Source organism: Apodemus sylvaticus, chromosome 17 (genome assembly GCF_947179515.1).
Source record: "Apodemus sylvaticus chromosome 17, mApoSyl1.1, whole genome shotgun sequence".
Taxonomy (NCBI): domain Eukaryota; kingdom Metazoa; phylum Chordata; class Mammalia; order Rodentia; family Muridae; genus Apodemus; species Apodemus sylvaticus.
This window is the reverse complement of record NC_067488.1, coordinates 68,428,806-68,439,623: the sequence shown is the minus strand read 5'-3', so window position 1 is coordinate 68,439,623 and position 10,818 is coordinate 68,428,806. Positions and strand designations below refer to the sequence as shown.

The window sequence follows — 10,818 nt, the reverse complement described above, 5'->3', positions numbered from 1 at the left end:
TATACTAACAAATGAAGGCATACACATCTGGGAGGGGGAACAGTAATGATACCTTGTCTAGCAAGGCCACAGACTTTCTATATAAAAAAAATGCAACAGAAATGCACATGGAAAATTTTATTATTTATAAACCTGCTTTATTTAGCAATTACAAGAAAGCAAAGAGCATCAAGAAAAGCAAAGACATCACATGAGCACAGACTACATCACAATACTAGTGACTGGGCGGTCACAGTTACTGACAGAAAGATTTATGATGTTGAAAGATGGGGTTTCTCAGGCCATTGGAAACTAAAAGGGAGCTGCTCATTTCTTGAGTAGAACCCAGACAATGATTTCAAAAATGAAGGTGACAGAGACACCCCTTCACAGGCACCTCAGAGATGGAGCTAGGGAGGCAGGATCCTGGAAGCCAAACACAATATGAAGCACCAAATATGAGTGAATTGTGATGTGAGCTCAGAGGATGACTATCAAAAGATGAGCAGTAGAGACTCGTGGGGACAGAAAGAGGAGCAAGAGGACACAGCCTCCTCAGCCCCAAGGAGAGAGCAGAGGTGGGGGTCTAGGGAGGAGAAGCCCCTGAACGCGGGTCTCTCAACACAGGGATCTGCAGCCATGATGTCTGGGACCACGGTCAAGCTCTTGGTGACAGGGACTTCACTGCCTGTAGCTCTTCCTGCTGGAGGAGGTGGTGGTTGTGTATTTGATGGAGGAGCTGCCACCTGAGGAGCTGAGGCCACCTCCAATGACTCTGCCACTGCCAGAACTGAAGCCACCTCCAAAGCCGTGGCTACTGCCATAGGAGTAGCTACTGCCTCCTCCCAGGGCTAAGCTGCTCCCAGCACCACCTGCGCTGCCATAGCCGCTGGACATGGTGGACTGCACCACAGCTGTGAAAGAAGAAAAGAACATCAGAGAAATCATGAGCCCACTGCAACCAGATGACCCAGACACAAGGGCAGGAGAGAAGGAGACTGGCAAGCAGAGGACTTACAGATGTTGACTGGTCCAACACCTTCACCATTCAACCTAGGAGAGGAAAACAGCAGGTGAGAACTGGGCAGCCATGACCTCAGTCCCAATGGGAACCCTCCACCTGGTGAAGGTTCAGAGAGAATCCCCTGGGTAGAGGGTTTTTGTTTTTGAAGTGTTTTTGTTTGTTTGTTTTTAAATATTTATGTATTCTATGTATTTGAGTATACTGTAGCTCTTTTCAAACACACCAGAAGAGGGCATTGGATCCCAATAGTGATGATTGTGAATCACCAGGTGGTTGCTGGGATTTGAACTCAGTAACTCTAGAAGAGCAGTAAATGCTCTTAAACATTAAGCCATCTCTCAAGGACAGCAAGGAGTTTCTTGAAGGGACCACTGTGGCCACAGCCAGTGCTCCCTCATCTTGTGCTCAGTGCTGGCACCATGGAGGTATCCTCAGGGGTTGGAGGATGTAGTTACCCACCTGCACTCCTCTCCTTCCAGAAGCTTCCTGTAGGTGGCGATCTCCACGTCCAAGGCCAGCTTGACATTCATGAGTTCCTGGTACTCCTTCAGCAGCCTGGCCATGTCCTGCTTGGCCTTCTGCAGGGCATCCTCCAGCCCTTCCAGCTTGCCCCTGGCATCCTTCAGGGCCATCTCCCCACGCTGTTCAGCCTCAGCAATGGCAGCTTGGAGGTTGGCACACTGGACAGAGAGCAACAAAAACAGCCTTGGACTGTGCATCTCTGGAGAAGCTGAGCCCCAGACTTGGTTTCCAGTGAGCAAGAGTGTAGAGGACAGGAAACAATGGCCACGGACCCAAGCGTTTCTCTGTCCACCCTACCTGCTTCTTAACGTGGTCGATCTCAGATCTCAGCCTCTGGATCATGCGGTTGATCTCAGCGATCTCCTGCTTGGTGTTGCGCAGGTCGTCCCCGTGTCTGCCAGCTGTGACCTGCAGCTCCTCATACTGAACAGAAGAGAGAACACGTATGTGAGTTTTTACATAGAGAAGCAAATGCCCCTCTAAATGGCACGCACTTTCATGGATGTGCTTGCTTTCAAGAGAAGTTTTAGGAGACCACAGATTCCTTAGTTCCCTCAGGAAGTGAAAATGTTCTCTGGTGTCTCATGAGGGCCAATGTTCAGAGTACAGCTCAAGCACAGAGAGCCATGGATCTCACTTATATCAAGTTTGCATCCACCTCTGAGATCTTCTCTTAGAATAAAACATCATTCTATAGTACATGCACACAGTGCATTTGCTGGGACAACACCTGGATTTCTTTTAATGGGTCTCTAATACTGAACTGAGACTTGTGGAATTCAGGGTGGGTCTCAGGCATTCTCATCAGCCTCCACTCCAAAACTCATTTAGTCTGGAACCAAACTCAGACTTAGACTTCCCCACCCTCCCCCACAGGACTCACTTTAGTCTGGTACCAGGACTCGGCCTCAGCCCGACTTCTTTGAGCAATGTCCTCATACTGGGCCTTGACCTCAGCAATGATGCTGTCCAGATCCAGGCTGCGGTTGTTGTCCATGGAGAGGACCACAGATGTGTCTGAGATGTGAGTTTGCATCTGAGACAGTTCCTGCAGGACAGAAGGAACTGAGGTCATCTTTGTCATTAAGGACCACAGTGGTCCACCACTTTGCACAGGAAAATAATAAAGGTAGTGGTGAGTGGAGAGGAGTAGGAGAGACAAGGGGCACTTACTGCTTCATAGAGAGCTCTCAGGAAGTTGATATCATCTGTCAGACTGTCTGCCTTGGCTTGCAGTTCAACCTTGTTCATGTAGGCAGCATCCACATCCTGAGGAAACCATCAAGAACAGGGAATCAGGTTACCTCTCTTCCCCAGACCATTCACCTTTGTCTCTGTGACCACTGTTTCTCTGGGATAACCAAGACATACAAGGCCATTTCTGTCATTCAGCAGAGAAACCCATCCCTGTGGTCAGCTCACCTTCTTCAGGGTCACAAATTCATTCTCTGCTGCTGTGCGCTTGTTGATTTCATCTTCATATCTGCAAGAGGAAGGGTGCACTACATTGGAACCATGGGGTAGATGGTATCAATGGCAGCCTCTGAGACAGATCCCATTTCTCTAATTATCCACATCTTGCTAAAATGTGATTTTTTTCATTAACTAATTCATCTTTTTCTGTCCCCTAATGTCCTATAGCCCTCCTTGATCCTAGGCCAATAGGTTGTCATTTTCATCTCTGTGACCAAGCTTTCTTAAATCATGGAGCCCTGGTCTAGATTTGAGCTTCTGTTTTTATAAAGTCAGGAGACTGGATTCTTCCTTCTTTGTAACTCACTTGCTCTTGTAGTCCTCCACTGTATCCTGCATGTTCCTCAGCTCTGAGTCCAGGCGACCCCTCTCTCCAAGGATGCTGTCCAGCTGTCTGCGGAGGTTGCTGATGTACTGTTCAAACATAGGCTCCAGGTTCTGCCTCACGGTCTTGGTGCCCTGCTCCTGCAGCAGGGCCCACTTGGTGTCCAGGACCTTATTCTGCTGCTCCAGGAACCGCACCTGGAGGGGCCGAGCATGAGGGGGAGAAGCTTGAGTTTCATCCTTCTATGACTCCTTCACTAGTGTGGGTGCCCTCTCAGGCTTCTGCCTAAACCCACTCAGAGTAGTTAGAACCTGGTTCTGTGTCTGAGAGGGACACTCCAGAGTGAAGCTCCCAACACCACCTCTCCAAGGAGGACTGAGTACTCCTGCAGGCCACTGGCAGGGTAGCCATTGCTTGGTGAATTGTGGTACAGCCTAGTGAGGTTGGCACATCCCCCCAACTGCACTGTACATAGATAGAGACTTCCATCTCACTACCGCCCTTTGTTGTGTGAGTCTTTAGGTCATCTCAATCCACTGGGATCAGACACCCTTATGGGGCAGCCTCTGGAGGAGAGGAACGCTGACCCTCATTTCTAGATGCCAGTCTAACTGAAGAGAAACACAAACCAAGAGAGAGGATTAACTAGAAACAAAGGCAATATCAGAGCCAAGTCTGAAGCCTCTTCCCTCCACTTTGTTCAGCATTCACTGCAGACACACAGGCTGCTCTAGGAAGGACCATGTCTCACCTTGTCGATGAAGGAGGCAAACTTGTTGTTGAGGGTCTTGATCTGCTCCCTCTCCTCAGTCCTGACCCGTTGGATGGTGGGGTCGATTTGCAGGTTCAGAGGGGTGAGGAGGCTCTGGTTGACGGTGACTTCTTGGATGCCTCCAGGTGGGCACACTGGGAAGCCGGCTCCCCCATAGCCACCACCGAAGCCAGCTCCACCACCGAAGCCAAAGCTACCTCCGGCTCCTCCTCCATAGCTGAAGCCTCCTCCAAATCGGCTGCCATAGCCTCCTCCAATGCCACAGCTGCCCCCTCCGATGGAGATCCTCTTGGAGCTCCCCACACCATAGAGGCTCCTGCTGCCAAAGCCAGCTCCTCCACACACTGCACCAGAGCCACCGCTGCCCCGGGAGCGGCACACAGACACACTGCTGAAGCCAGAGCGGTTGAGCCCAGGCACTCTGGCTGAGCTGGCACTGTAGCCACGGTGGCTGGTTTGAGTCTTGATGGTGGTTTTGGTAGACATGTTCCGTGAGATGAGAAGGCTTGGAAGTGGAGAGATGCAGAGCAGAGCTGAAGAGATGAGTGTGTGGAGCTCCGGGCAGCAGCTTATATATGGTACAGATGGGCTGGGCTGGTTCCTGAAGGTGAGCTTGCAGAGTGGGTAGGGCAGGGCTTTACAAATAATGAGATCACCCCCAAGTTCTAGAAAGGTATGATACATGAAGATTGCTTTTGGATTCCTTTAGTCACGGAGCAAATTCTCCTGCCTTCCAGCCTTGACTTGATCTGAACACAATGAGCCTGAACGTAAATTCTCTTAAGTCATGAGTTAGTCATCTTCTCAAACAAAAGAGACAAGGAGCTGATCTGTGATAATTGTCCCTTCCTTCTGCCCATGTAGACACTCCCTGTGTGCCCCCTCACCACACAGGTTTTCCCTTCCACCTGCTCCTCCCTCACCAGCCACTAAGTCTCTCCCTGAAGCCATACATGCATTTGCCCAGCATCCCAATCTGGAAATTGCCTGCTGCATGGAATTAATTGTCTAGCGCTCAGCTGCCCTTTCAGCTGGTTTAAGATGGCCAGGAGGGGCTCAATGCCTATATAACCCTCCCCTCTAAGGTCTGAGAGTAGAGCAGTTGATTTTTTTCCACTGTAAGATTAACATTGTCTGTGTCCGAAGTGTTCAACTTCACTTGACTTTTCCGAGGACAGAGGCAGACAGCGCCTGAGCTCCACAGGTGCTCTGCCCCAGCTGGCGCCTCCCTCCTCGCTGTTTGCTTTCCCATCAGTCTGATTCTTGAGCAGTCATTCCACATTCTCATTCACTGACACTGTCCTCTGTGCTGTTACAATGTTTCATTATTCCCTCCTTATTCCACCTTCACATTCACAGACACTCTTCTGTGCTGTGTTACAATGTTTCCTTAGCACTTAAACAGGAGAACCCCAAATAATCAGGACCACAGGTTCCCAGAATCTCTCCTAACTATTTTTTTTAACCATCAATTTGGATACTTCTTAGGAATTAGAAATCTAAAAATGTTAGTAAGGTGTGCAGAGAAAGTCGAGGGGCCTAGAAGCCAGCAATGAATCACTGAGATGTGCCCTTACAGGTATGGTGATTTCACAAGTCAGATCACAATTTATTTTTCTAGTCTTGCTTCTTGAAAAGCCAAATTTCAAAGCAAAGCTTGCTTTCCAGGGGAGTGAGTTTCACTTTTTCCAGTCTACGTGTTAGGAACCATGCGTGAGGGAAACAGAACAATTCTAGGCATGTTGTTCTCTGAGAAGATGGAGATGGAGACGCTGCTGTGGGAGGAAAGGCTAACTCCCACGCTGAGCAGTGCCTGTGTAAGGTCCTGTTGCTGTTTTGAATTCAATTCAGTAGTTCTCAGACATACTGGGACCCAGCATCCAGGAAGGGAGTAAGCTCCCTACCCCTGAAAGATGCTAACTCAGCGTCTGGCAGGAGAGAGATACCTTCCTCAGACAACGGAAACAGCTGCCCTCCCTCCACCCTGTTTGCACAATTCTTCACCAAGAATGTGCTTCCACCCAGTTCTGGGAAACAAGTGCCTTCATGGTTTGGAGCTCTGATTCTCTGCTCTCTGAATTAGGGGCCGTGGGTGTGGCAGGGCTACAAGGTGAGGAAGCCAGTTGATGCAGCACGTGGCTTCCCCCTTCCCTAGTCTGTGACTATTTCAGTGTCTCTAACTGCTCCACACCCTGACAATGAGACTGATATGCAAAGCCAGGAGAATTCCCTATACAATCCTTCAAGGAAATCCTTTGCCAACCCCTGGTATAGAGCTTGAGCCCTGGAGTCAGATAGAGCAGGTTCCCATGTGTTCATATGAAAACCACTGAACCAACCATTGTGCTTACTTTTATGCCCATAGTCAAGACAGGAAATTGGACCTACCTCATAGTGTTGTGAGGCTGAGATGAGAAAGTTCCTACCGATGATGGTCTTGGTATAGTATCTGACACAGATGTTCTCAGTGAGGTTGAGCGAGTATCATTATTAAAAGGAAGCATGAAGAAGTTTGGTGTGGAGAAACCCAGGAGAAGCTTCAGGAACTGGAGCATAGGTACAGTGTATATGTGGGGAGGGGGAGGTAACAGGGGGATTGGAGGACAGTGGGGGAAAGAAAGCCATTGTTGCAAGTTAGTGCCATATGTAGCAAGCACCTGGAAACTACAGGTATGAGAATGTCCCTGCACCCACCAGAGATACAGCTGACAGGACACCCACCCTCCTGCCTGCAGAAGCTGTGTTGTGTGGTTGGAGAACATGGGTGTGGCACAACCCCAATAGGCTACCACAATCCCTCCTTTGGAGCCAGGATACCTGCTCATCTTCTCCTGGGTCTCTGTCTCTGCGTGTGCAGGGATGTGCTGCCACTGACCAGCCCAAGCAACTATATTACTTTGCATGGTTTTAGGGTGGTACCCTCAAATAAAGTGTGTCCTTTAGTCGTATCGAGAGCCTTATTTTTAGCCCCCGAGCCCGTTGAAGTTTGGTTTGACTCCAGCCTTATATCTTATGCCAGGCTTAGTACATGCTCCAAAGAGCACTGGAAGTATAAAGTGTCATTTGATTTCCAGACACGTCTTTCCTGTCGGTCGATGGATAAGGCATATTCTAACGTAAAATCCCATTGGTGGGGCAAGTGTTTGAGTGTTTCCCTTAAACTGTCTGATGATGTCTTTATTGGTGAGTTAGTTAGAAGAAAGTAATTTTGTTTAAAATACTTAAATCAAATCTCCTTGGTCAACTGCTCATGGTCAATGGTGAGGGCTTTAAGACTGAGAGGAGGCTCCTGGATGAGAGGACACACATGGGCACACACACGTGCACACTCACTCACGTGTGCACACACCAGGAGCTCCGTCTCTGATCATTCTCTGCCCCACAAGCCTTCAAGGATAAGCTCACACTTGGCTCTTTTCTTTGCCCTTCGTGCTCTCACTGTCTGACAGGACTGGGCTGCTTCTCTCTCTTCCTAGACTCCAGTCTTTAGCCTTTCCTAAGGCAAACAAAGAAAGAACAAAAACCAGGAGCTTACTAGGTAGCCTTGGCTCATCTAAAGCTATGTAGACCTGGCTGGCCTAGAGCTCTCCATGTAGACCAGACTAGCCTTGAACTCACAGTGCTGGGAGTAAAGGCCTGTGCCAACACACCTGACTTCACCCCCTCCCTGCTTTATTATCCACGGGGGTTCTAGGCAATAGGGAACTCCTGAATGGATAAAGACTTGCCTGAGCTCTCCCTGGTGGCCCTGAGTCATGCCCCACAGTGTCACCCCAAGCAGTTCTGTTTCCCAGAGGAGCCAGGTGAGGACCTTTCATAATAAGATGAGAACAAAGGGTGATAGTTCAGGCAAATATGTGGGGGAAGCTTTGGCATGAGTAACTCACGGCAGATGCCTCCTCCCTGGCAAGCTGCTGAAGCCAGCCTCTCTTCTGGGCTGGAGGAGAGTCCAGCCCGCAGATGCCTCTGGTGGCCATGGAATGTAGAATGCCCTGTTCTTGGCCAGAGGGTAGCCTGCACTGCTCACTTGTTCCCAGCATGAAGGTGGGTACAAGGAGGTGTTGAAGCCCGGCTCAGGGAAAGTCGCCTCAAGATGATTCGAGTTTTCTTTCAGCCTCCCTGGGTGGAGCTCAGTGACGATCATGGGAAGCTTAGGACTAAGCACATAATCCCGCAAACCACAGGGCAGATGCTGCTGCTCCCAGGGAATCCCACAGCCAATCCTTCAGGAGTATCCAAGAGAAAGACATACACATGCAGCTGCAGGCGCGTGTGAGAACAGCGCCGGCAGCTCCAGGGGCGGGATGAGCCGGTTGCTGTCACATATCAAGTGTATCAGGAAGTCACAACACCTGATGCACACTAAACTTCAGTCTCCTTGTAGTAGAAATCACACACACACACTCTCTCACACACACACACACACGACAGGCCAGCACACATAGACAGACATGCATACAGAGAGAGACAGACAGACAAACAGGCAGGCACACAAACAGAGAAAGAGACAGAGACAGACACAAACATAGAGACAGATACACACTGAAAGACATACATGCATGCATACGCAGAGAGAGACAGAGAGAGACAGACACACAGACACACAGACACGCAGACAGGCACACAAACACAGAGAGAGAGACAGAGACACATACACAGCTAAGTGACAGAACCAGCCTAGGGAATGCCTGGATGGAAAGAGTAGGGGTACTAAAGGAGGTGCCTGGATGGGCAGGGTAAGGACCCTAGGTGAGGTGGCAAGCAGCTTCTTCCCTCATATGACCAAGATTAAATAAGCCAAGCCCGGGCTCAGAGGAGAAAGGACAACCTCCAAGCGGAGTGGTCCCCTAATTAGTGTTCCTCAATCCTTACCTCATTTGTACTCTGTTTCCCTAGCTACCACATTGTGTGGCTTTCAAGAATGTAGTGGGTATGGGAGTGGAGGGTGAGTGGAAGTCTCTAACAATCTGCCAATGAAATACAAAAGGCACCTGGCTTGTGTAACGGAAGTGGCCAGGTGAGGTTGTCTTAGGGAATCACGTCTTAATGACGCACTGGTCTCCTGGGTAAACTGGGGGGAATATGGCCTTTTGAACATAATGGGTTATTTCTCCACATTGGGACAATTTGCAGCAATCCTGCCTGCAGAGGTTCGTAGCAAAGCTGTCTGGGTCCTTAAGTACAAATACCCTAGACAGCAAAACTCCCGGCCTTGGCACTGGGATTTCCTGGCATGCAGCTGGCTCCTTCTGGCTTCATGATCTCACCTGAAGCCTGAGGTTGGGATTAATGACAGATCATTGATAACTCTGGCACAAGTCTGTGGCACTTATGTTGCAACTTAAGCCTCTGAGGGATCGTCCTACTTCCTTCGCCTCGTTCCTTACCCTCCCTCAGCGACTGGAAAGAAATAGCCTGGATCTTTCTAATCTGGCAAGAGGAACGCTCGATGTGATTAGGAAAGTCTGCGCCCTGCAGTCGCTTGGTCGACTGGCAAATCTGGATTCCGTTTCCAGCACACTTCTTTCTGTCTCTCTCCACTACAGAAATGGGAAATGGAATTTCCTTTTCTTTTAAAACCATGTCTTGTTGAGGCACAATTTACATATAAGGAAATGAACAGATCTTAAATTATTCCGATATTTTCTGAGTTCTTAGATATTCTGAACTCAAATTATTCTAATAAACTCATACATCTCTATAACCCATATACCAACAAAACATAGAATATTTATTCCCATCACTCCAGAAAAATACTTCAGACCCTTTCCCTGTGAATTTACTGCTCCAAGAAAACATTTGATTTCTCCAACTCACCACACAATGTTTATATTTATATTATGTTATATATAAATTTATTGTATTAGTAGACTCATGTGTGTTTGGGCTTTATCACTCAACAAACTATTTCTAGATCACTATGTTTTGTAGCTGGGTGGTATATGAATATGTCATGGTCAATTAACACATTCCTATTTATGAATTCCTGGGATATTTCCAGCCAGGGGTCTCCTTGAATAAAGGGGTTGAAGACACTCGTATTTCTGTGAACATAAATATTCACTTTGCTTAAATGGAACTCTCGAGTTGACAGCTAACGTGTATTGGTTTTCAAAAGCGGTTACACCGCTTTTGAAAGCAGACTTCCCTTCTTAAAGCATCCTTTTGATTCATTATAAGACTGAGCCGTGCGCAGCTCTGCCCCACGGTGCTCATTCTTCAGCCAGGTGGTGTCACAGGTATAGTGGGTGAGCTTGCTTGACACAGTATTATTACCTGAGGGGCATGGTAAGTTTTAGGGCCATTCCAGTTGGTGTCTCTTCTGTGAGTCTTGAGGAATACTCAATGATGGGATTCCATTATTCCAGAAGAATCCTATGATTAAAACCCAAACCCCATGATTCACTTAGCTATCCCCTTCTGCTCCCTGTTATGGCTGGCCAATGACCTTCCAGCCTTTCTGGTCTTTTTTGTGGAATGGTTTGATAGATGAGAAAGAGAGAGACAGAGACAGACACAGAGACAGAGACAGAGACAGAGAGAGATGATAGGTAGATAGACATGATAGACAGATGATAGATGGTAGACAGACAGACAGATAGATATGCTTCAGAACATAACCTTTTCAAATCACCCATTTGCATTTATTAATGTACATTTAGGTTGTCTTAATGTATTCTAATGGATTGATAGCTTCTTTTAATCCTAAATAATATTTATTTT

At 48.2% G+C, this 10,818-nt stretch overlaps 1 protein-coding gene across 1 annotated transcript; it reads right to left on the bottom strand.

The window, feature by feature from the left end:
• Positions 1–660: 660 nt before the first annotated feature.
• On the bottom strand, positions 661–4,581 carry Krt6a (keratin 6A). Its single transcript, XM_052160706.1, has 9 exons — positions 4,075–4,581; positions 3,306–3,520; positions 2,948–3,008; positions 2,699–2,794; positions 2,409–2,573; positions 1,823–1,948; positions 1,463–1,683; positions 998–1,032; positions 661–893 (listed from the first exon to the last, which is right to left on the bottom strand). The coding sequence occupies exons 1-9, from the start codon at positions 4,579–4,581 to the stop codon at positions 661–663; spliced, it is 1,659 nt and encodes a 552-aa protein (XP_052016666.1).
• Between the last annotated feature and the right edge of the window lie 6,237 nt (positions 4,582–10,818).

What these genes read in the sequence shown, in the direction of transcription:
- Krt6a (XM_052160706.1), bottom strand. Translation starts at nt 4,581, where the DNA reads ATGTCTACCAAAACCACCATCAAGACTCAAACCAGCCACCGTGGCTAC. An exon ending in TCGACCACGTTAAGAAGCAG is followed by an intron (nt 1,684 to 1,822) that starts GTAGGGTGGACA and finishes CTCTCTGTCCAG; the next exon opens with TGTGCCAACCTCCAAGCTGC. An exon ending in TGTTGGACCAGTCAACATCT is followed by an intron (nt 894 to 997) that starts GTAAGTCCTCTG and finishes CTTCTTTCACAG; the next exon opens with CTGTGGTGCAGTCCACCATG.